The sequence below is a fragment of the Chiloscyllium punctatum genome, chromosome 21, assembly GCF_047496795.1.
Source record: "Chiloscyllium punctatum isolate Juve2018m chromosome 21, sChiPun1.3, whole genome shotgun sequence".
NCBI lineage: Eukaryota > Metazoa > Chordata > Chondrichthyes > Orectolobiformes > Hemiscylliidae > Chiloscyllium > Chiloscyllium punctatum.
In genome coordinates this window covers 20,316,880-20,343,644 of record NC_092759.1, presented here as the reverse complement: position 1 = coordinate 20,343,644, position 26,765 = coordinate 20,316,880, and the positions used below count along the sequence as shown (strand labels likewise).

Here is a 26,765-nt window from a genome sequence, read left to right as displayed (position 1 = left end):
GGTGAAGGGGTTGGGGTGGGATTGGGGTGAAGTGGTTGGGGTGGGTTTGGGGTGAAGGGGTTGGGGTGAGTTTGGAGTGAAGGGGTTAGGGGTGTGATTGGGGTAAAGGGGTTGGGGGTGAGTTAGGGATGAAGGGGCTGGGGATGAGTTAGGGATGAAGGGGTTGGGGTGGGATTGGGGTGAAGGGGTTAGGGTGAGTTTGGGATGAAGGGGCTGGGGGTGAGTTAGGGATGAAGGGGCTGGGGTGGGATTGGGGTGAATGGGGTTGGGGTTGGATTGGGGTGAAGGAGTTAGGGGTGAGTTTGGGGTGAAGGGGCTGGGGGTGAGTTTGGGTTGAAGGGGTTAGGGTAGGATTGGGGTCAAGGAGTTGGGGTGAATTGGGATGAAGGGGTTAGGGGTGAGTTTAAGTGAAGGGGTTAGGGTAGGCTGGTGTGAAGGAGTTTGGGGTGAAGGGGTTAGGGGTGAGTTTGAGTGAAGGGGTTAGGGTAGGATTGGTGTGAAGGAGTTTGGGGTGAAGGGGTTAGGGGTGAGTTTAAGTGAAGGGGTTAGGGTAGGCTGGTGTGAAGGAGTTTGGGGTGAAGGGGTTAGGGGTGAGTTTAAGTGAAGGGGTTAGGGTAGGCTGGTGTGAAGGAGTTTGGGGTGAAGGGGTTAGGGGTGAGTTTGAGTGAAGGGGTTAGGGTAGGCTGGTGTGAAGGAGTTTGGGGTGAAGGGGTTAGGGGTGAGTTTGAGTGAAGGGGTTAGGGTAGGATTGGTGTGAAGGAGTTTGGGGTGAAGGGGTTAGGGGTGAGTTTGAGTGAAGGGGTTAGGGTAGGCTGGTGTGAAGGAGTTTGGGGTGAAGGGGTTAGGGGTGAGTTTGGGTGAAGGGGTTGGGGTGGGATTGGGATGAAGGGGTTTATATTAGGAGTTGGGTTTGTTGTGGATCTTGCTGTTGAATAAACACATAGACAGACGTGATATTTGATGTGACAGTCCAGGGGAACACAGGACAATTGGTTAACAAACATGGGAACAACGAGGTGGGAGGTAGACGGAGAACAGGTGGAGGAATGGAGGGTACGGTTAGTGGGGGGCAAGTTTCAGAGACAGAAGAAGGAGAAAACCAATCACTCCTCAGCATCTGCACTCCGCAAAGCCCCAGGAATCAAACAGGTGTTTCTGAAACATTCACAAACAAGATTGAACACACAGACACACAACACAGCAACATGGAGTGTTCAATGCTTCAAACAATCTCAACACAAACCCCAACCTGGAGACATTCTGCTATTGTGGACTCACAAGTAACCCGAGAGGAGGGCTGAGGGGTCAGGGTTCAAGGGTGATGGGTGAACCCTGCTGGGGTAGAAGCAGACCTGGGCTTTGGGGTTACCTCTGGGCACTGCTGTTGTAGTGACCCTGGGCTGACTGCAGGGTGAGGGCGAGGGTGAGGGAAAGGGTAAAATACCTACTGTGCACAGTCAGTTCAGAGCAGCTTCAACACCCTCAGTTTAACGTAGGAATACAGAGGGACTGGGGAGAGAGGGATTGGGGAAAGAGGGATTGGGGACAGAAGGGTTGGGGACAGAAGGTATGGGGAGAGAGGGATTAGGGAAAGAGAAATTGGGGAAAGAGAGATTGGGGACAGAGGGATTAGGGAGAGAGAGATTGGGGACAGAGAAATTGGGGAGAAAGGGATTGGGGACAGAAGGGTTGGGGTCAGAAGGGTTGGGGACAGAGGGTATGGGGAGAGAAGGGTTGGGGACAGAAGGGTTGGGGACAGAAGGGTTGGGGACAGAGAGATTAGGGACAAAGGGATTGGGGAGAGAGAGATTGGGGAGAGAGAGATTAGGGAAAGAGAAATTGGGGAAAGAGAGATTGGGGAAAGAGAGATTGGGGAAAGAGAGATTGGGGACAGAAGGATTAGGGAGAGAGAGATTGGGGACAGAGAAATTGGAGACAGAGAAATTGGGGAGAAAGGAATTGGGGAGAGGGGGATTGGGGAGAGGGGGATTGGGGAGAGAGGGATTGGGGAGAGAGGGATTGGGGAGAGAGGGATTGGGGAGAGAGGGATTGGTGACAGAGGGATTGGGGAGAGATCGATTGGGGACAAAGGGATTAGGGAGAGAGAGATTGGGGAGACAGGAATTGGGGACAGAGGGACTGGAGACAGAAGGTATGGGGAGAGAGATTAGGGACAAAGGGATTGGGGAGAGAGAGATTGGGGATAGAGAGATTGGGGAGAGAGTGTCTGGGGAGAGTGGGATTGGGGAGAGAGGGATTGGGGAGAGAGAGATTAGGGAAAGAGAAATTGGGGAAAGAGAGATTGGGGACAGAAGGATTAGGGAGAGCGAGATTGGGGACAGAAAAATTGGGGACAGAGAAATTGGGGAGAAAGGGATTGGGGAGAGAGAGGTTGGAGAGAGGGATTGGGGAGAGAGGGATTGGGGAGAGAGGGATTGGGGAGAGAGGGATTGGGGAGAGAGGGATTGGGGAGAGAGGGGTTGAGGAGAGAGATTGAGAAGAGAGAGGGATTGGTGACAGAGGGATTGGGGAGAGATCAATTGGGGACAAAGGGATTGGGGAGAGAGAGATTGGGGAGACAGGGATTGGGGAGAAAGGGATTGGGGAGAAAGGGACTGGGGACAGAAGGTATGGGGAGAGATATTAGGGACAAAGGGATTGGGGAGAGAGAGATTGGGGATAGAGAGATTGGGGAGACAGTGTCTGGGGAGAGAGGGATTGGGGAGAGTGGGATTGGGGACAAAGGGATTGGGGACAAAGGGATTGGGGAGTAAGAGATTAGGGAGTGAGAGATTAGGGAGTGAGAGATTAGGGAGTGAGAGATTGGGGAGGGAGGGATTGGGGAGAGACAGATTGGGGACAGAGGGTATGGGGAGAGAGGGATTGGGGAGAGAGGGATTGGGGAGAAAGGGACTGGGGAGAGAGGGATTGGGGAGAGAGGGATTGGGGAGAGAGGGATTGGGGAGAAAGGGACTGGGGAGAAAGGGACTGGGGAGAGAGGGATTGAGGAGAGAGGGATTGGGGAGAGAGGGATTGGGGAGAGAGGGATTGGGGAGAAAGGGATTGGGGAGAAAGGGATTGGGGAGAAAGGGATTGGGGAGAGAGGGATTGGGGAGAGAGGGATTGGGGAGAGAGGGATTGGGGAGAGAGGGATTGGGGAGAGAGGGATTGGGGAGAGAGGGAGATTGGGGAGAGAGGGAGATTGGGGAGAGAGAGAGATTGGGGAGTTGGAGATTGGGGAGAGAGGGATTGAGGAGAGAGGGATTGAGGAGAGAGGGATTGGGGAGAGAGGGAGATTGGGGAGAGAGGGAGATTGGGGAGAGAGAGAGATTGGGGAGTTGGAGATTGGGGAGAGAGGGATTGAGGAGAGAGGGATTGAGGAGAGAGGGATTGGGGGGAGAGAGAGAGATTGGGGAGTTGGAGATTGGGGAGAGAGGGATTGGGGAGCGAGGTATGGGGGAGAGAGATTAGGGAGAAAGGGATTGAGGAAAAAGAGATTGGTGCATAGGGATTGGTGAGAGAAGGATTAGGGAGAGAGGGATTGGGGACAGAGAAATTGGCGACAAAGACATTGGGGAGCGAGGGATTGGGGAGCGAGGGATTGGGGAGAGAGGGATTGGGGAGCGAGGGATTGGGGAGCGAGGGATTGGGGAGAGAGGGATTGGGGAGAGAGGGATTGGGGAGAGAGGGATTGGGGAGAGAGGGATTGGGGAGAGAGGGATTGGGGAGAGAGGGATTGGGGAGAGAGGGATTAGGGAGAAAAAGATTGGGGAGAGAGGGATTGGGGAGAGAGGGATTGGGGAGAGAGGGATTGGGGAGAGAGGGATTGGGGAGAGAGGGATTGGGGAGAGAGGGATTGGGGAGAGAGGGATTGGGGAGAGAGGGATTGGGGAGAGAGGGATTGGGGACAAAAGGATTGGGGAGAGAGAGATTGGGGACAAAGGGATTGGGGAGAGAGAGATTGGGGAGAGAGAGATTGGGGAGAGAGAGATTGGGGAGAGAGAGATTGGGGAGAGAGGGATTGGGGACAAAAGGATTGGGGAGAGAGCGATTGGGGAGAGAGCGATTGGGGAGAGAGCGATTGGGGAGAGAGCGATTGGGGAGAGAGCGATTAGGGACAGAGGGATTGGGGACAGAGGGATTGGGGACAGAGGGATTGGGGACAGAGAAATTGGGGACAGAGAAATTGGGGACAGAGAAATTGGGGACAAAGAGATTGGGGAGAGAGGAATTGGGGAGAGAGAGATTAGGGGCAGAGGGATTGGGGAGAGAAGGATTAGGGACAGAAGGATTGAGGAGAGACTGATTGGGGAGGGAGGGTTTGGGGAGGGAGGGTTTGGGGACAAAGGGATTGCAGAGAGAGGTATTGGGAATTGGAAAGAGGTTAACTGACAGAAAGGTTCTGAACTGTAAACCAGGGCAGCATGGTGTTGAGGGGAAAAGAATAGGAGACAGCAAAATGCAGAAAACGGTGAGACATCATATCATTCCCGGCACAATGAAACATAGACATACCTTCATCGGAGAGATGTGTGAGTGGGAGACATAACCATGAACATTCTCAATCTGAGACAGGTTCTTTTCAGAAACATGAACAAGTTCTGGTCCTTTCATCTGATTGGGTAAGTGCGCTGGACTGTGCTCCAACGGAGGGGTGTCTTCATCTTGGTAACGATATTTCTGGAAGCAAATAGACGGAACAATTCTAAATATGCAGCAAACTGCACTACGATTTAAATTCAAGACAGATAAAGATAACAATAACACACTACCCCAGTGTTATACAGTGACAGACCTGTCCCCACCAGTACTGTACCCCAGTGTTATACAGGGACAGACCTGTCCCCAACAGTACTGTACCCCAGTGTTATACAGTCACAGACCTATCCCCACCAGTACTGTACCCCAGTGTTATACAGTGACAGACCTGTCCCCAACAGTACTGTACCCCAGTGTTATACAGGGACAGACCTGTCCCTATCCAGTACTGTACCCCAGTGTTATACAGGGACACACCTGTCCCCACCAGTACTGTACCCCAGTGTTATACAGGGACACACCTGTCCCCACCAGTACTGTACCCCAGTGTTATACAGTGACGGACCTGTCCCCACCAGTACTGTACCCCAGTGTTAGACAGCGATAGACCTGTCCCCACCAGTACCATAGCCCAGTGTTATACAGTGACAGACCTGTCCCCACCAGTACTGTACCCCAGTGTTATACAGTGACAGACCTGTCCCCACCAGTGCTGTACCCCAGTGTTATACAGGGACACACCTGTCCCCACCAGTACTGTACCCCAGTGTTATACAGTGACGGACCTGTCCCCACCAGTACTGTACCCCAGTGTTAGACAGCGATAGACCTGTCCCCACCAGTACCATAGCCCAGTGTTATACAGTGACAGACCTGTCCCCACCAGTACATTACCCCAGTGTTATACAGTGACAGACCTGTCCCCACCAGTACTGTACCTCAGTGTTATACAGTGACAGACCTGTCCCCACCAGTACTGTACCCCAGTGTTATACAGGGACAGACCTGTCCCCACCAGTACTGTACCCCAGTGTTATACACTGACAGACCTGTCCCCACCAGTACTGTACCCCAGTGTTATACAATGACAGACCTGTCCCCACCAGTACTGTACCCCAGTGTCATATACTGACAGACCTGTCCCCACCAGTACTGTACCCCAGTGTCATACACTGACAGACCTGTCCCCACCAGTACATTACCCCAGTGTTATACAGTGACAGACCTGTCCCCACCAGGACTGTACCCCAGTGTTATACAATGACAAACCTGTCCCCACCAGTACTGTACCCCAGTGTCATATACTGACAGACCTGTCCCCACCCAGTACTGTACCCCAGTGTTATACAGTGACAGACCTGTCCCCACCAGTACTGTACCCCAGTGTTATACAGGGACAGACCTGTCCCCAACAGTACTGTACCCCAAGTATTATACAGGGACACACCTGTCCCCACCAGTACTGTACCCCAGTGTTATACAGGGACACACCTGTCCCCACCAGTACTGTACCCCAGTGTTATACAGTGACGGACCTGTCCCCACCAGTACTGTACCCCAGTGTTAGACAGCGATAGACCTGTTCCCACCAGTACCATAGCCCAGTGTTATACAGTGACAGACCTGTCCCCACCAGTACTGTACCCCAGTGTTATACAGTGACAGACCTGTCCCCACCAGTGCTGTACCCCAGTGTTATACAGGGACACACCTGTCCCCACCAGTACTGTACCCCAGTGTTGTACAGTGACGGACCTGTCCCCACCAGTACTGTACCCCAGTGTTAGACAGCGATAGACCTGTCCCCACCAGTACCATAGCCCAGTGTTATACAGTGACAGACCTGTCCCCACCAGTACATTACCCCAGTGTTATACAGTGACAGACCTGTCCCCACCAGTACTGTACCTCAGTGTTATACAGTGACAGACCTGTCCCCACCAGTACTGTACCCCAGTGTTATACAATGACAGACCTGTCCCCACCAGTACTGTACCCCAGTGTCATATACTGACAGACCTGTCCCCACCAGTACTGTACCCCAGTGTCATACACTGACAGACCTGTCCCCACCAGTACATTACCCCAGTGTTATACAGTGACAGACCTGTCCCCACCAGTACTGTACCCCAGTGTTATACAATGACAGACCTGTCCCCACCAGTACTGTACCCCAGTGTCATATACTGACAGACCTGTCCCCACCCAGTACTGTACCCCAGTGTTATACAGTGACAGACCTGTCCCCACCAGTACTGTACCCCAGTGTTATACAGGGACAGACCTGTCCCCAACAGTACTGTACCCCAATGTTATACAGTCACAGACCTATCCCCACCAGTACTGTACCCCAGTGTTATACAGTGACAGACCTGTCCCCAACAGTACTGTACCCCCGTGTTATACAGTGACAGACCTGTCCCCACCAGTGCTGTACCCCAGTGTTATACAGGGACACACCTGTCCCCACCAGTACTGTACCCCAGTGTTATACAGGGACACACCTGTCCCCACCAGTACTGTACCCCAGTGTTACACAGTGACAGACCTGTCCCCACCGTACTGTACCCCAGTGTTATACAGTGACAGACCTGTCCCCACCAGTACTGTACACCAGTGTTATACAGCAACAGACCTGTCCCCACCAGTACTGTACCCCAGTGTTATACAGTGACAGACCTGTCCCCACCAGCACTGTACCCCAGTGTTATACAGTGACAGACCTGTCCCCACCAGTATTGCACCCCAGTGTTATACAGGAACAGATCTGTCCCCACCAGCACTGTACCCCAGTGTTATACGATGACAGACCCGTCCTCACCAGTACTGCACCCCAGTGTTTTACAGTAACAGACCCCTCACCACCAGTACTGTACCCCAGTGTTATACACTGACAGACCTGTCCCCACCAGTACTGTACCCCAGTGTTATACAGTGACAGACCTGTCCCCACCAGTACTGTACCCCAATGTTATACATTGACAGACCTGTCCCCACCAGTACTGTACCTCAGTGTTATACAGCGACAGACCTGTTCCCACCAGTACTGCATCCCAGTGTTATACAGGGACAGACCTGTCCCCAGCAGTACTGTATCCCAGTGTTATACAGTGACAGACCTGTCCCCACCAGTACTGTACCCCAGTGTTACACAGTGACAGACCTGTCCCCACCAGTACTGTACCCCAGTGTTATACACTGACAGACCTGTCCCCACCAGTACTGTACCCCAGTGTTATACACTGACAGACCTGACCCCACCAGTACTGTACCCCAATGTTATACATTGACAGACCTGACCCCACCAGTACTGTACCCCAATGTTATACACTGACAGACCTGTCCCCACCAGTACTGTACCCCAGTGTTACACAGTGACAGACCTGTCCCCACCAGTACTGTACCCCAGTGTTATACAGTGACAGACCTGTCCCCACCAGTACTGTACCCCAGTGTTACACAGTGACAGACCTGTCCCCACCAGTACTGTACCCCAGTGTTATACAGTGACAGACCTGTCCCCACCCAGTACTGTACCCCAGTGTTATACAGTGACAGACCTGTCCCCACCAGTACTGTACCCCAGTGTTACACAGTGACAGACCTGTCCCCACCCAGTACTGTACCCCAGTGTTATACAGTGACAGACCTGTCCCCACCAGTAGTGTACCCCAGTGTTATACACTGACAGACCTGTCCCCACCAGTACTGTACCCCAGTGTTATACACTGACAGACCTGTCCCCACCAGTACTGTACCCCAGTGTTATACACTGACAGACCTGTCCCCACCAGTACTGTACCCCAATGTTATACATTGACAGACCTGTCCCCACCAGTACTGTACCCCAATGTTATACATTGACAGACCTGTCCCCACCAGTACTGCATCCCAGTGTTATACAGCGACAGACCTGTCCCCACCAGTACTGTACCATAGTGTTATACAGCGACAGACCTGTCCCCACCAGTACTGCATCCCAGTGTTATACAGGGACAGACCTGTCCCCACCAGTACTGTACCCCAGTGTTATACAGTGACAAACCTGTCCCCACCAGTACTGCATCCCAGTGTTATACAGGGACAGACCTGTCCCCACCAGTACTGTACCCCAGTGATATACAGCGACAGGCCTGACCGGACCAGTACTGTACCCCAGTGTTATACAGTGACAAACCTGTCCCCACCAGTACTGCATCCCAGTGTTATACAGAGACAGACTTGTCCTCACCAGTATTGTACCCCAGTGTTATGCAGGGACAGACCTGTCCCCACCCAGTACTGTACCCCAGTGTTATACACTGATAGACCTGTCTCCGCCAGTACTGTACCCCAGTGTTATACAGTGACAGACCTGTCCCCACCAGTACTGCATCCCAGTGTTATACAGAGACAGACTTGTCCTCACCAGTATTGTACCCCAGTGTTGTACAGTGACAGACCTGTCCCCACCAGTACTGCACCCCAGTGTCATACAGTGACAGACCCGTCCTCACCAGTACTGCACCCCAGTGTTACACAGTGACAGACCTGTCCCCACCAGTACTGTACCCCAGTGTTATACAGTGACAGACCTGTCCCCACCAGTACTGTACCCCAGTGTTATACATTGACAGACCTGTCCCCACCAGTACTGTACCCCAGTGTTATACACTGACAGACCTGTCCCCACCTGTAGTGTACCCCAGTGTTATACAGGGACAGACCTGTCCCCACCAGTACTGTACCCCAGTGTTATACAGTGACAGACCTGTCCCCACCAGTACTGTACCCCAGTGTTATACAGTGACAGACCTGTCCCCACCAGTACTGTACCCCAGTTTTATACACTGACAGACCTGTCCCCACCAGTACTGTACCCCAGTGTTATACAGTGACAGACCTGTCCCCACCAGTACTGTACCCCAGTGTTATACAGTGACAGACCTGTCCCCACCAGTACTGTACCCCAGTGTTATACAGTGACACACCTGTCCCCACCAGTACTGTTCCCCACTGTTATACAGCGACAGACCTGTCCCCACCAGTACTGTACCCCAGTGTTACACAGTGACAGACCTGTCCCCACCAGTACTGTACCCCAGTGTTACACAGTGACAGACCTGTCCCCACCAGTACTGTACCCCAGTGTTATACAGAGACAGACCTGTCCCCACCAGTACTGTACCCCAGTGTTATACAGGGACAGACCTGTCCCCACCAGTACTGTACCCCAGTGTTATACAGGGACAGACCTGTCCCCACCAGTACTGTACCCCAGTGTTATACAGGGACAGACCTGTCCCCACCAGTACTGTACCCCAGTGTTATACAGTGACAGACCTGTCCCCACCAGTACTGTACCCCAGTGTTATACAGGGACAGACCTGTCCCCACCAGTACTGTACCCCAGTGTTATACAGGGACAGACCTGTCCCCACCAGTACTGTACCCCAGTGTTATACAGGGACAGACCTGTCCCCACCAGTACTGTACCCCAGTGTTATACAGTGACAGACCTGTCCCCACCAGTACTGTACCCCAGTGTTATACAGTGACAGACCTGTCCCCACCAGTACTGTACCCCAGTGTTATACAGTCACAGACCTGTCCCCACCAGTACTGTACCCCAGTGTTATACAGCGACAGGCCTGACCGCACCAGTACTGTACCCCAATGTTATACAGTGACAGGATTGTCCCCACCAGTACTGTACCCCAGTGTTATACAGTGACAGGATTGTCCCCACCAGTACTGTACCCCAGTGTTATACAGTGACAGACCTGTCCCCACCAGCACTGTACCCCAATGTTATACAGTGACAGACCCATCCCCACCAGTACTGCACCCCAGTGTTATACAGTAACAGACCCATCCCCACCAGTACTGTACCCCAGTGTTATACAGTAACAGACCCGTCCCCACCAGTACTGTACCCCAGTGTAATACAGTGACAGACCTGTCCCCACCCAGTACTGTACCCCAATGTTATACATTGACAGACCTATCCCCACCCAGTACTGTACCCCAATGTTATACAGTGACAGACCTGTCCCCACCAGGACTGTACCCCAGGGTTATACAGCGACAGGCCTGACCGCACCAGTACTGTACCCCAATGTTATACAGTGACAGGATTGTCCCCACCAGTACTGTACCCCAGTGTTATACAGTGACAGGATTGTCCCCACCAGTACTGTACCCCAGTGTTATACAGTAATAGATCTGTCCCCACCAGCACTGTACCCCAATGTTATACAGTGACAGACCCATCCCCACCAGTACTGCACCCCAGTGTTATACAGTAACAGACCCATCCCCACCAGTACTGTACCCCAGTGTTATACAGTAACAGACCCGTCCCCACCAGTACTGTACCCCAGTGTTATACAGTAACAGACCCGTCCCCACCAGTACTGTATCCCAGTGTAATACAGTGACAGACCTGTCCCCACCCAGTACTGTACCCCAATGTTATACATTGACAGACCTATCCCCACCCAGTACTGTACCCCAATGTTATACATTGACAGACCTGTCCCCACCCAGTACTGTACCCCAATGTTATACACTGACAGACCTGTCCCCACCAGTACTGTACCCCAGTGTTATACACTGACAGACCTGTCCCCACCAGTACTGTACCCCAATGTTATACATTGACAGACCTGTCCCCACCAGTACTGCATCCCAGTGTTATACAGCGACAGACCTGTCCCCACCAGTACTGTACCCCAGTGTTATACAGTGACAAACCTGTCCCCACCAGTACTGCATCCCAGTGTTATACAGGGACAGACCTGTCCCCACCAGTACTGTACCCCAGTGATATACAGCGACAGGCCTGACCGGACCAGTACTGTACCCCAGTGTTATACAGTGACAAACCTGTCCCCACCAGTACTGCATCCCAGTGTTATACAGAGACAGACTTGTCCTCACCAGTATTGTACCCCAGTGTTATGCAGGGACAGACCTGTCCCCACCCAGTACTGTACCCCAGTGTTATACACTGATAGACCTGTCTCCGCCAGTACTGTACCCCAGTGTTATACAGTGACAGACCTGTCCCCACCAGTACTGCATCCCAGTGTTATACAGAGACAGACTTGTCCTCACCAGTATTGTACCCCAGTGTTGTACAGTGACAGACCTGTCCCCACCAGTACTGCACCCCAGTGTCATACAGTGACAGACCTGTCCCCACCGTACTGTACCCCACTGTTATACAGTGACAGACCTGTCCCTACCAGTACTGTACCCCAGTGTTATACAGTGACAGACCTGTCCCCACCAGTACTGTACCCCAGTGTTATACACACAACAGACCTGTCCCCACCAGTTCTGTACCCCAGTGTTATACAGTGACAGACCCGTCCTCACCAGTACTGCACCCCAGTGTTACACAGTGACAGACCTGTCCCCACCAGTACTGTACCCCAGTGTTATACAGTGACAGACCTGTCCCCACCAGTACTGTACCCCAGTGTTATACATTGACAGACCTGTCCCCACCAGTACTGTACCCCAGTGTTATACACTGACAGACCTGTCCCCACCAGTAGTGTACCCCAGTGTTATACAGGGACAGACCTGTCCCCACCAGTACTGTACCCCAGTGTTATACAGTGACAGACCTGTCCCCACCAGTACTGTACCCCAGTGTTATACAGTGACAGACCTGTCCCCACCAGTACTGTACCCCAGTGTTATACAGTGACAGACCTGTCCCCACCAGTACTGTACCCCAGTGTTATACAGTGACAGACCTGTCCCCACCAGTACTGTACCCCAGTGTTATACACTGACAGACCTGTCCCCACCAGTACTGTACCCCAGTGTTATACAGCGACACACCTGTCCCCACCAGTACTGTTCCCCAGTGTTATACAGCGACAGACCTGTCCCCACCAGTACTGTACCCCAGTGTTACACAGTGACAGACCTGTCCCCACCAGTACTGTACCCCAGTGTTACACAGTGACAGACCTGTCCCCACCAGTACTGTACCCCAGTGTTATACAGAGACAGACCTGTCCCCACCAGTACTGTACCCCAGTGTTATACAGGGACAGACCTGTCCCCACCAGTACTGTACCCCAGTGTTATACAGGGACAGACCTGTCCCCTCCAGTACTGTACCCCAGTGTTATACAGCGACAGGCCTGACCGCACCAGTACTGTACCCCAATGTTATACAGTGACAGGATTGTCCCCACCAGTACTGTACCCCAGTGTTATACAGTGACAGGATTGTCCCCACCAGTACTGTACCCCAGTGTTATACAGTGACAGACCTGTCCCCACCAGCACTGTACCCCAATGTTATACAGTGACAGACCCATCCCCACCAGTACTGCACCCCAGTGTTATACAGTAACAGACCCATCCCCACCAGTACTGTACCCCAGTGTTATACAGTAACAGACCCGTCCCCACCAGTACTGTACCCCAGTGTAATACAGTGACAGACCTGTCCCCACCCAGTACTGTACCCCAATGTTATACATTGACAGACCTATCCCCACCCAGTACTGTACCCCAATGTCATACACTGACAGACCTGTCCCCACCAGGACTGTACCCCAGTGTTATACAGCGACAGGCCTGACCGCACCAGTACTGTACCCCAATGTTATACAGTGACAGGATTGTCCCCACCAGTACTGTACCCCAGTGTTATACAGTGACAGGATTGTCCCCACCAGTACTGTACCCCAGTGTTATACAGTGACAGACCTGTCCCCACCAGCACTGTACCCCAATGTTATACAGTGACAGACCCATCCCCACCAGTACTGCACCCCAGTGTTATACAGTAACAGACCCATCCCCACCAGTACTGTACCCCAGTGTTATACAGTAACAGACCCGTCCCCACCAGTACTGTACCCCAGTGTAATACAGTGACAGACCTGTCCCCACCCAGTACTGTACCCCAATGTTATACATTGACAGACCTATCCCCACCCAGTACTGTACCCCAATGTCATACACTGACAGACCTGTCCCCACCAGGACTGTACCCCAGTGTTATACAGCGACAGGCCTGACCGCACCAGTACTGTACCCCAATGTTATACAGTGACAGGATTGTCCCCACCAGTACTGTACCCCAGTGTTATACAGTGACAGGATTGTCCCCACCAGTACTGTACCCCAGTGTTATACAGTAATAGATCTGTCCCCACCAGCACTGTACCCCAATGTTATACAGTGACAGACCCATCCCCACCAGTACTGCACCCCAGTGTTATACAGTAACAGACCCATCCCCACCAGTACTGTACCCCAGTGTTATACAGTAACAGACCCGTCCCCACCAGTACTGTACCCCAGTGTTATACAGTAACAGACCCGTCCCCACCAGTACTGTATCCCAGTGTAATACAGTGACAGACCTGTCCCCACCCAGTACTGTACCCCAATGTTATACATTGACAGACCTATCCCCACCCAGTACTGTACCCCAATGTTATACATTGACAGACCTGTCCCCACCCAGTACTGTACCCCAATGTTATACAGTGACAGACCTGTCCCCACCAGGACTGTACCCCAGTGTTATACAGCGACAGACCTGTCCCCACCAGTACTGTACCCCAGTGTTATACAGTGACAGACCTGTCCCCACCAACACTGTATCCCATTGTTATACTGGGACAGACCTGTCCCCAATCAAAATGTCTCCCAAGGTTATACAGCGACAGACCTATCCCCACCAGTATTGCATCCTACTGTCATAGAACGTAGAACATAGAACATAGAAAAATACAGCGCAGTACAGGCCCTTCGGCCCTCGATGTTGCGCCGACCGAAGCCGACCTAACCTACACTAGCCCAATAACCTCCATATGCTTGTCCAATGCCTGCTTAAATGACCATAAAGAGGGAGAGTCCACCACTGATACTGGCAGGGCATTCCATGAACTCACGACTCACTGAGTAAAGAACCTACCCCTAACATCTGTCCTATACATACCACCCCTTAATTTAAAGCTGTGTCCCCTAGTAATAGCTGACTCCATACGTGGAAAAAGGTTCTCATGGTCAACCCTATCTAACCCCCTAATCATCTTATACACCTCTATCAAGTCACCCTTAAACCTTCTTTTCTCCAATGAGAACAGCCCCAAGTGCCTCAGCCTTTCCTCATAGGATCTTCCTACCATACCAGGCAACATCCTGGTAAACTTCCTCTGCACCCGTTCCAGTGCCTCCACATCCTTCCTATAGTATGGCGACCAAAACTGCACACAATATTCCAGATGAGGCCGCACCAGAGTCTTATACAACTGCAGCATGACCTCAGGACTCCGGAACTCAATTCCTCTACCAATAAAGCCCAGTACACCATATGCCTTCTTCACAGCACTATTTACCCGGGTGGCAACTTTCAGAGATCTGTGTACATGGACACCAAGATCCCTCTGCTCATCCACACTACCAAGTAGCCTACCATTCGCCCAGTAATCCATCTTCTTGTTACTCTTACCAAAGTGAATGACTTCACACTTAGCTACATTGAATTCCATTTGCCACCTTTCTGCCCAGGTCTGCAACTTATCTATATCCCGCTGTAACCTGCCACATCCTTCTTCGCTGTCCACAACTCCACCAACTTTCGTGTCATCCGCAAACTTGCTCACCCAGCCTTCAAGCCCCTCCTCCAGGTCATTTATAAAAATGACAAACAGCAATGGTCCCAAAACAGATCCTTGTGGAACACCGCTAGTAACTGCACTCCAAGATGAACCTATACCATCAACTACTACCCTCTGTCTCCTTCCAGCCAGCCAATTCCTAATCCAAACCTCTAATGCACCGTCAATGCCATACCTCCGTAATTTTTGCAGTAGCCTACCATGGGGAACCTTATCGAACGCCTTACTAAAATCCATATACACCAATCTACTGCTTTACCCTCGTCCACTTCCTTGGTCACCTTCTCAAAGAATTCAATAAGGTTTGTGAGGCACGACCTGCCCTTCACAAAACCATGCTGACTATCCTTGATCACATTATTCCTATCCAGATGTTCATAAATCCTATCCCTTACAATTCTCTCTAAGACTTTGCCCACAACAGAAGTGAGACTGACTGGCCTATAGTTACTCGGGCTATCCCTGCTCCCCTTCTTGAACAAGGGGACCACATTCACTATCCTCCAGTCTCCTGGCACTAGACCTGTAGACAACGATGACATAAAAATCAAGGCCAATGGCTTCGCTATCTCCTCCCTTGCTTCCCAGAGGATCCTAGGATAAATGCCATCAGGCCCAGGGGACTTATCTATTTTCATCCTTTCCAGTATTCCCCAGACCTCTTCCCTACGTACCTCAAGGCCATCCATTCTAATCACTTGTGACTCAATATTCACATCAGCAACAGTGTCCTGTTCCTGAGTGAATACTGACGAAAAGTATTGATTTAGTGTCTCACCAATCTCCTCTGCCTCCACGCACAACTTCCCACTACTATCCTTGACTGGACTGATACCTACCCTAGTCATCCTTTTATTCCTGACATACCTATAGAAGGCCTTTGGATTTTCCCTAATCCTACCAACTAAGGACTTTTCATGTCCCCTTCTCGCTGCTCTTAGCTCTCTCTTTAGATCCTTCCTGGCAACCTTATAACTCTCAATCGCCCCAACTGAACCTTCACGCCTCATCTTTACATAGGCCGCCCTCTTCCCTTTCACAAGGGATTCCAATTCCTTATTAAACCACGGCTCCCTCACAAGACCCTTTACTCCCTGCCTGACTGGTACATACTTATCAAGGACACCCATTAGCTGTTCCTTGAACAATCTCCACATATCATTTGTGTTCTTCCCTTGAAGCCTATTTTTCCAATCCACGCATCCTAAGTCATGCCTCACCGCATCATAATTTCCCTGTCCCCAGCTATAACTGTTGCCCTGCAGTGCACACTTATCCCTCTCCATCACTAGAGTAAAAGTCACCGAGTTGTGGTCACTGTCCCCGAAGTGCTCACCTCCCTCCAAGTCTAATACCTGGCCTGGTTCATTACCTAGAACCAAATCCAGTATAGCCTCACCTCTTGTTGGCCTGTCTACATATTGTGTCAGGAAACCCTCCTGCACACATTGGACAAACACCGACCCATCTAACGAACTCGAGCTATAGCTTTCCCAGTCAATATCTGGGAAGTTAAAGTCCCCCATAACAACCACCCTGCTACTTTCACTCTTCTCCTGAATCATCCTTGCAATACTTTCCTCTACTTCTTTCGGACTATTAGGAGGCCTGTAGAAAACTCCTAACATGGTGACCTCACCTTTCCTATTTCTAACCTCTGCCCACACTACCTCAGATGGCAAGTCTTCCTCCATCACCCTTTATAGAAGGACAGACCTGTCCCCACCAGTACTGTGCACGTGTTATACACTGACAGACCTGTCCCCCCTAGTACTGTACCCCAGTCTTATATGCTGACAGACCTGTCCCCACCAATACTGTACCCCAGTGTTATACAGTGACAGACCTGTCCCCACCAGTACTGTACCCCAGTGTTATACAGTGACAGACCTGTCCCCACCAGTACTGTACCCCAGTGTTATACAATGACAGACCTGTCCCCACCAGCACTGTACCCCAGTGTTATACAGTGACAGACCTGTCCCCACCAGTACTGTACCCCAGTGTTATACAGCAACAGACCTGTCGCCACCCAGTACTGTACCCCAGTGTTATACAGCAACAGACCTGTCCCCACCCAGTACTGTACCCCAGTGTTATACAGCAACAGACCTGTCCCCACCCAGTACTGTACCCCAGTGTTATACAGCGACAGACCTGTCCCCACCCAGTACTGTACCCCAGTGTTATACAGTGACAGACCTGTCCCCACCAGTACTGTACCCCAGTGTTATACAGTCTCAGACCTGTCCCCACCAGTACTGTACCCCAGTGTTATACAGTGACAGGATTGTCCCCACCAGTACTGTACCCCAGTGTTATACAGTGACAGACCTGTCCCCACCAGCACTGTACCCCAATGTTATACAGTGACAGACCCATCCCCACCAGTACTGCACCCCAGTGTTATACAGTAACAGACCCATCCCCACCAGTACTGTACCCCAGTGTTATACAGTAACAGACCCGTCCCCACCAGTACTGTACCCCAGTGTAATACAGTGACAGACCTGTCCCCACCCAGTACTGTACCCCAATGTTATACATTGACAGACCTATCCCCACCCAGTACTGTACCCCAATGTTATACATTGACAGACCTATCCCCACCCAGTACTGTACCCCAATGTTATACAGTGACAGACCTGTCCCCACCAGGACTGTACCCCAGTGTTATACAGCGACAGGCCTGACCGCACCAGTACTGTACCCCAATGTTATACAGTGACAGGATTGTCCCCACCAGTACTGTACCCCAGTGTTATACAGTGACAGGATTGTCCCCACCAGTACTGTACCCCAGTGTTATACAGTAATAGATCTGTCCCCACCAGCACTGTACCCCAATGTTATACAGTGACAGACCCATCCCCACCAGTACTGCACCCCAGTGTTATACAGTAACAGACCCATCCCCACCAGTACTGTACCCCAGTGTTATACAGTAACAGACCCGTCCCCACCAGTACTGTACCCCAGTGTTATACAGTAACAGACCCGTCCCCACCAGTACTGTATCCCAGTGTAATACAGTGACAGACCTGTCCCCACCCAGTACTGTACCCCAATGTTATACATTGACAGACCTATCCCCACCCAGTACTGTACCCCAATGTTATACATTGACAGACCTGTCCCCACCCAGTACTGTACCCCAATGTTATACAGTGACAGACCTGTCCCCACCAGGACTGTACCCCAGTGTTATACAGCGACAGACCTGTCCCCACCAGTACTGTACCCCAGTGTTATACAGTGACAGACCTGTCCCCACCAACACTGTATCCCATTGTTATACTGGGACAGACCTGTCCCCAATCAAAATGTCTCCCAAGGTTATACAGCGACAGACCTATCCCCACCAGTATTGCATCCTACTGTCATAGAACGTAGAACATAGAACATAGAAAAATACAGCGCAGTACAGGCCCTTCGGCCCTCGATGTTGCGCCGACCGAAGCCGACCTAACCTACACTAGCCCAATAACCTCCATATGCTTGTCCAATGCCTGCTTAAATGACCATAAAGAGGGAGAGTCCACCACAGTACTGTACCCCAGTGTTATACAGTGACAGACCTGTCCCCACCAGTACTGTACCCCAGTGTTATACAGGGACAGACCTGTCCCCACCAGTACTGTACCCCAGAGTTATACAGTCACAGACCTGTCCCCACCAGTCCTGTACCCCCGTGTAATACAGTAACAGATCTGTCCCCGCCAGCACTGTACCCCAGTGTTACGCAGTGTCAGGCCCATCCACATCAGTATTGTACCCCAGTGTTATACATTGACAGACCTGTCCCCACCAGTACTGTACCCCAGGGTTATACCACAACAGACCTGTCTCCACCAGTCTGTACCCCAGAGTTATGCAGTGACAGACCTGTCCCCACCAGTACTGTACCCCAGTGTTATACACTGACAGACCTGTCCCCACCAGTACTGTACCCCAGTGTTATACAGGGACTGACCTGTCCCCACCAGTACTGTACCCCAGTGTTATACACTGACAGACCTGTCCCCACCAGTACTGTACCCCAGTGTTATACAGTGACAGACCTGTCCCCATCAGTACTGTACCCCAGTCTTATACGCTGACAGACCTGTCCCCACCAACACTGTATCCCATTGTTATACTGGGACAGACCTGTCCCCAATCAAAATGTCTCCCAAGGTTATACAGCGACAGACCTGTCCCCACCAGTACTGCATCCCAGTGTTATAGAAGGACAGGCCTATCCCCATCAGGACTGTACCCCAGTGTTATACAGTGACAGGCCTGTCCCCACCAGCACTAGACCCCAGCGTAATACATAACAGATCTGTCCCCACCAGTACTGTACCCTAGTGGTATACAATGACAGACTTGTCCCCACCAGTACCGTACCCCAAAGTTATACAGTCTCAGATCTGACCGCACCAGTACTGTACCACAGCGTAATACAGTGAGATGTCTCCCCAACAGTACTGTAACCCAGTGTGAGACAGGGACAGACTTGTCCCCACCAGTACTGGACCATAATGGTATATAGCAATAGAACTGTCCCCACCAGTACTGTACCCCAGTGTTATACAGTGTCAGAACCATCCACATCAGTATTGTATCCCAGTGTTATATACTGACAGACCAGTCCCCACCAGCACTGGACCCCAGTGTTATACAGCGACAGACCTGTCCCCACCAGTACTGTACCCCAGTGTTATACAGTGACAGACCTGTCCCCCCCAGTACTGTACCCCAGTGTTATACAGTGACAGACCTGTCCCCACCAGTACTGTACCCCAGTGTTATACAGAGACAGACCTGTCCTCACCAGTACTGTACCCCAGTGTTATACAGTGACAGACCTGTCCCCACCAGTGCTGTATCCCAGTGTTATACAGTGACAGACCTGTGCCCACCAGTACTGTACCCCAGTGTTATACAGGGACAGTCCTGTCCCCACCAGTACTGTACCCCACTGTTATACAGTGACAGACCTGTCCCCACCAGTACTGTACCCCAGTGTTATACAGTGACAGACTTGTCCCCAGCAGTACCGTACCCCAAAGTTATACAGTCTCAGATCTGACCGCACCAGTACTGTACCCCAGTGTAATACAGTGACAGACGTCTCCCCAACAGTACTGTAACCCAGTGTGAGACAGGGACAGACTTGTCCCCACCAGTACTGGACCATAATGGTATACAGCAATAGAACTGTCCCCACCAGTACTGTACCCCAGTGTTATACAGTGTCAGAACCATCCACATCAGTATTGTATCCCAGTGTTATATACTGACAGACCTGTCCCCACCAGCACTGGACCCCAGTGTTATACAGCGACAGACTTGTCCCCACCAGTACTGTACCACAGTGTTATACAGAGACAGACCTGTCCCCACCAGCACTGTACCCCAGCGTTATACAGTTACAGACCTGTCCCCACCAGTACTGTAGCCCAGTATTATGCAATGACAGACCTGTCCCCACCAGTACTGTATCCCAGTGTTATACAGTGACAGGCCTGTCCCCACCAGTACTGTACCCCAGTGTTATACAGTGACAGACCTGTCCCCACCAGTACTGTACCCCAGAGTTATACAGTGACAGACCTGTCCCCACCAGTACTGTACCCCAGTGTTATACAGTGACAGACCTGTCCCCACCAGTAGTGTACCCCAGTGTTATACACTGACAGACCTGTCCCCACCAGTACTGTACCACAGTGTTATACAGTGACAGACCTGTCCCCAACAGTACTGTACCCCAGAGTTATACAGTGACAGACCTGTCCCCACCAGTACTGTATCCCAGTGTTATACAGTGACAGACCTGTCCCCACCAGTACTGTACCCCAGTGTTATACAGGGACAGACCTGTCCCCACCAGTACTGTACCCCAGTGTTATACAGTGACAGACCTGTCCCCACCAGTACTGTACCCCAGTGTTATACAGTGACAGACTCTCCCCAACAGTACTGTAACCCAGTGTGAGACAGGGACAGACCTGTCCCCACCAGTACTGTACCCCAGTGTTATACAGTGTCAGAACCATTCACATCAGTATTGTATCCCAGTATTATACAATGACAGACCTGTCCCCACCAGTACTGTACCCCAGTGTTATACAGTGACAGACCTGTCCTCACCAGTACTGTACCCCAGTGTTATACAGTGACAGACCTGTCCCCACCAGTGCTGTATCCCAGTGTTATACAGTGACAGACCTGTGCCCACCAGTACTGTACCCCAGTGTTATACAATGACAGACCTGTCCCCACCAGTACTGTGCCCCAGTGTTATACACTGACAGACCTGTCCCCACCAGTACTGTACCATAGTGTTATACAGTGACAGACCTGTCCCCACCAGTGCTGTACCCCAGTGTTATACAATGACAAGCCTGTCGCCACCAGTACTGTAGCCCCGTGTTATACGCTGACAGACCTGTCCCCCCCAGTATTGTACCCCAGTGTTATACAGAGACCGACCTGTCCTGACCACCCTGGCCGACCCATTGTCTCAGCATGCTCCTGCCCCACTGAACTCATCTCTACCTACCTCGACACTGTCCTATCCCCCCTAGTCCAGGAACTCCCCACATACGTTCGAGACACCACCCACGCTCTCCACCTCCTCCAAGACTTCCGTTTCCCTGGCCCCCAATGCCTCATCTTCACCATGGATATCCAATCCCTCTACACCTCCATTCGCCATGACCAGGGCCTCCAAGCCCTCCGTTTTTTCCTCTCCAGACGTCCCCAACAGTACCCTTCCACCGACACTCTCATTCGTTTGGCTAAACTGGTCCTCACCCTTAACAATTTCTCCTTTGAATCCTCCCACTTCCTTCAGACCAAAGGGGTAGCCATGGGCACACGTATGGGCCCCAGCTATGCCTGTCTCTTTGTTGGCTATGTAGAACAGTCCATCTCCCGTAATTACACTGGCACCACTCCCCACCTCTTCCTCTGCTACATTGATGACTGCATTGGCGCCACCTCGTGCTCCCGCGAGGAGGTTGAGCAATTCATCAACTTCACCAACTCATTCCACCCTGACCTTAAATTTACCTGGGCCATCTCTGACACCTCCCTCCCCTTCCTGGACCTCTCCATCTCCATTAATGATGACCGACTTGACACTGACATTTTTTACAAACCCACCGGCTCCCACAGCTACCTGGATTACACCTCTTCCCACCCTACCTCTTGCAAAAACGCCATCCCGTATTCCCAATTCCTCCGCCTCCGCCAGATCTGCTCCCAGGAGGACCATATCCACCACAGAACACACCAGATGGCCTCCTTCTTTAGAGACCGCAAATTCCCTTCCCACGTGGTTAAAGATGCCCTCCAACACATCTCGTCCACATCCCGCACCTCCGCCCTCAGACCCCACCCCTCCAACCGTAACAAGGACAGAACGCCCCTGGTGCTCACCTTCCACCCTACAAACCTTCGCATAAACCAAATCATCCACCGACATTTCCGCCACCTCCAAAAAGACCCCACCACCAGGGATATATTTCCCTCCCCACCCCTTTCCGCCTTCCGCAAAGACCGTTCCCTCCATGACTACCTGGTCAGGTCCACGCCCCCAAACAACCCACCCTCCAATCCTGGCACTTGCCCCTGCCACCGCAGGAACTGTAAAACCTGTGCCCACACCTCCTCCCTCACCTCTATCCAAGGCCCTAAAGGAGCCTTCCACATCCATCAAAGTTTTACTTGCACATCCACCAATATAATTTATTGTATCCGTTGCTCCCGATGAGGTCTCCTCTACATTGGGGAGACTGGGCGCCTCCTAGCAGAGCGCTTTAGGGAACATCTCCAGGACACCCGCACCAATCAACCACACCGCCCCGTGGCCCAACATTTCAACTCCCCCTTCCACTCTGCCGAGGACATGGAGGTCCTGGGCCTCCTTCACCGCTGCTCCCTCACCACCAGACGCCTGGAGGAAGAACGCCACATCTTCTGCCTCGGAACACTTCAACCCCAGGACATCAATGTGGACTTCAACAGTTTCCTCATTTCCCCTTCCCCCACCTCATCCTAGTTCTAAACTTCCAGCTCAGCACTGTCCCCATGACTTGTCCTACCTGCCTATCTCCTTTTCCACCTATCCACTCCACCCTCTCCTCCTTGACCTATCACCTTCATCCCCTCCCCCACTCACCCATTGTACTCTATGCTACTCTCTCCGCTCCCCCACCCTCCTCAAGGTTATCTCTCCACACTTCAGGCTCACTGCCTTTATTCCTGATGAAGGGCTTTTGCCCGAGACGTCGATTTCGAAGCTATTTGGATGCTGCTTGAACTGCTGTGCTCTTCCAGCACCACTAATCCAGAATCTGGTTTCCAGCATCTGCAGTCATTGTTTTTACCCCACCAGCACTGTACCCCAGTGTTATACACTGACAGACCTGTCCCCACCAGCACTGTACCCCAGTATTATACACTGACAGACCTGTCCCCACCAGTACTGTACCACAGTGTTATACAGTGACAGACCTGTCCCCACCAGTACTGTACCCCAGTGTTATACAGGGACAGACCTGTCCTCACCTGTACTGTACCCCAGTGTTATACAGTGACAGACCAGTCCCCACCAGTACTGTACCACAGTGTTATACAGTGACAGACATGTCCCCACCAGTACTGTACCCCAGTGTTATACAGGGACAGACCTGTCCTCACCTGTACTGTACCCCAGTGTTATACAGTGACAGACCTGTCCCCACCAGTACTGTACCCCAGTGTTATACAGTGACAGACCTGTCCCCACCAGTACTGTACACCAGGGTTATACAGTGACAGACCTGTCCCCACCAGTACCGTATCCCGGTGTTATACAGTGACAGACCTGTCCCCACCAGTACTGTGCCCCAGTGTTATACAGTGACAGACCTGTCCCCACCAGTACTGTACCCCAGTGTTATACAGGGACAGACCTGTCCCCACCAGTACTGTACCCCATTGTTATACAGTGACAGACCTGTCCCCACCAGGATCGTACCCCGGTGTTATACAGTGACAGACCTGTCCCCACCAGTACTGTACCCCAGTGTTATACACTGACAGACCTGTCCCCACCAGTACTGTACCCCAGTGTTGTACAGTGACAGACCTGTCCCCACCAGTACTGTACCCCAGTGTTATACAGTGCCAAACCTGTCCTCACCTGTACTGTACCCCAGTGTTACACAGCGACAGACCTGTCTCCACCAGTACTGCATCCCAGTGTTATACAGGGACAGACCTGTCCCCACCAGTACCGTATCCCGGTGTTATACAGTGACAGACCTGTCCTCACCAGTACTGTACCCCAGTGTTATACACTGACAGACCTGTCCCCACCAGTACTGTACCCCAGTGTTACACAGTGACAGAACTGTCCCCACCAGTACCGCACCAGTGTTATACACTGACAGACCTGTCCCCACCAGTACTGTACCCCAGTGTTATACAGTGACAGACCTGTCCCCACCAGTACTGTATCCCAGTGTTACACAGTGACAGAACTGTCCCCACCAGTACCGCACCAGTGTTATACACTGACAGACCTGTCCCCACCAGTACTGTACCCCAGTGTTATACACTGCCAGACCTGTCCCCACCAGTTCTGTACCCCAGTGTTACACAGTGACAGACCTGTCCCCACCAGTACCGTATCCCGGTGTTATACAGTGACAGACCTGTCCCCACCAGTACTGTACCCCAGTGTTATACACTGCCAGACCTGTCCCCACCAGTTCTGTACCCCAGTGTTACACAGTGACAGACCTGTCCCCACCAGTACCGTATCCCGGTGTTATACAATGACAGACCTGTCCCCACCAGTACTGTACCCCAGTGTTATACACTGACAGACCTGTACCCACCAGTACTATACCCAAGTGTTATATAGTGACAGGCCCATCCCCACCAGTACTGTACCCCAGTGTTATACAGCGACAGACCTGTCCCCACCAGTACTGTACCCCAGTGTTATACACTGACAGACTAGTCCCCACCAGTACTGTACCCCAGTGTTATACAGGGACAGACCTGTCCCCACCAGTACGGTACCCCAGTGTTATACAATGACAGACCTGTCCCCACCAATTCTGTACCCCAGTGTTATACAGTGACAGACCTATCCCCACCAGTACTGTACCGCAGTGTTATACAGGGACAGACCTGTACCCACCAGTACTGTACCCAAGTGTTATACAGTGACAGACCTATCCCCACCAGTACTGTACCCCAGTGTTATACAGTGACAGACCTGTCCCCACCAGTACTGTACCCAGTGTTATACAGAGACAGAACTGTCCACACCAGTACTGTGCTCCAGTGTTGTACAGTGACAGACCTGTCCTCACCTGTACTGTACCCCAGTGTTATACAGTGACAGACCTGTCCCCACCAGTACTGTATCCCAGTGTTATACAGTGACATACCTATCCCCACCAGTACTGTACCCCAGTGTTATACAGGGACAGACCTATCCCCACCAGTACTGTACCCCAGTGTTATACAGTGAAATACCTATCCCCACCAGTACTGTACCCCAGTGTTATACAGGGACAGACCTGTCCCCATCAGTACTGTACCATAGTGTTATACAGTGACAGACCTGTCCCCACCAGTACAGTACCCCAGTGTTATACAGCAACAGACCTGTCCCCACCAGTACTGGACCCCAGTGTTATACAGTGACAGACCTGTCCCCACCAGTACTGTACCCCAGTGTTATACACTGACAGACCTGTCGCCACTAGTACGTACCCCAGAGTTATACAGTGACAGACCTGTCCCCACTAGTACTGTACCCCAGTGTTATACAGTGTCAGACTCATCCACATCAGTATTGTACCCTTCTGTTATACAATGACAGACCTGTCCCCTCCAGTACTGTACCCCATTGTTATACAGTAACAGACCTGTCCCCACCAGTACTGTACCCCAGTATTATACACTGACAGACCCGTCCCCACCAGTACTGTACCCCAGTGTTATACAGCAACAGACCTGTCCCCACCAGTACTGGACCCCAGTGTTGTACAGTGACAGACCTGTCCCCACCAGTACTGTACCCCATTGTTATACAGTAACAGACCTGTCCCCACCAGCACTGTACCCCAGTGTTATACAGGGACAGACCTGTCCCCACCAGTACTGTACCCCAGTGTTATACAGGGACAGACCTGTCCCCACCAGTACTGTACCCCAGTGTTATACAGTGACAGACCTGTCCCCACCAGTACTGTACCCCATTGTTATACAGTAACAGACCTGTCCCCACCAGCACGATACCCCAGTGTTATACAGTGACAGACCTGTCCCCACCAGTACTGTACCCCAGTGTTATACAGTGACAGACCTGTCCTCACCTGTACTGTACCCCAGTGTTATACAGTAACAGACCTGTCCCCACCAGTACTGTACCCCAGTGTTATACAGTGACAGACCTGTCCTCACCTGTACTGTACCCCAGTGTTATACAGTGACAGACCTGTCCCCACTAGTACTGTACCCCAGTGTTATACAGGGACAGACCTGTCCCCACCAGTACTGTACCCCAGTGTTATACAGTGACATACCTAT

At 51.7% G+C, this 26,765-nt stretch overlaps 1 protein-coding gene across 1 annotated transcript in view; it reads right to left on the bottom strand.

The window, feature by feature from the left end:
• Window positions 1–4,479: 4,479 nt before the first annotated feature.
• The window catches only part of LOC140492474 (disks large homolog 1-like), a 400,047-nt gene continuing 377,761 nt past the window's right edge, over window positions 4,480–26,765 (bottom strand). Inside the window, exon 6 of the mRNA XM_072591362.1 lies at window positions 4,480–4,680. Coding sequence (XP_072447463.1) covers window positions 4,480–4,680 — 201 coding nt within the window. The remainder of the gene's footprint in view (window positions 4,681–26,765) is intronic.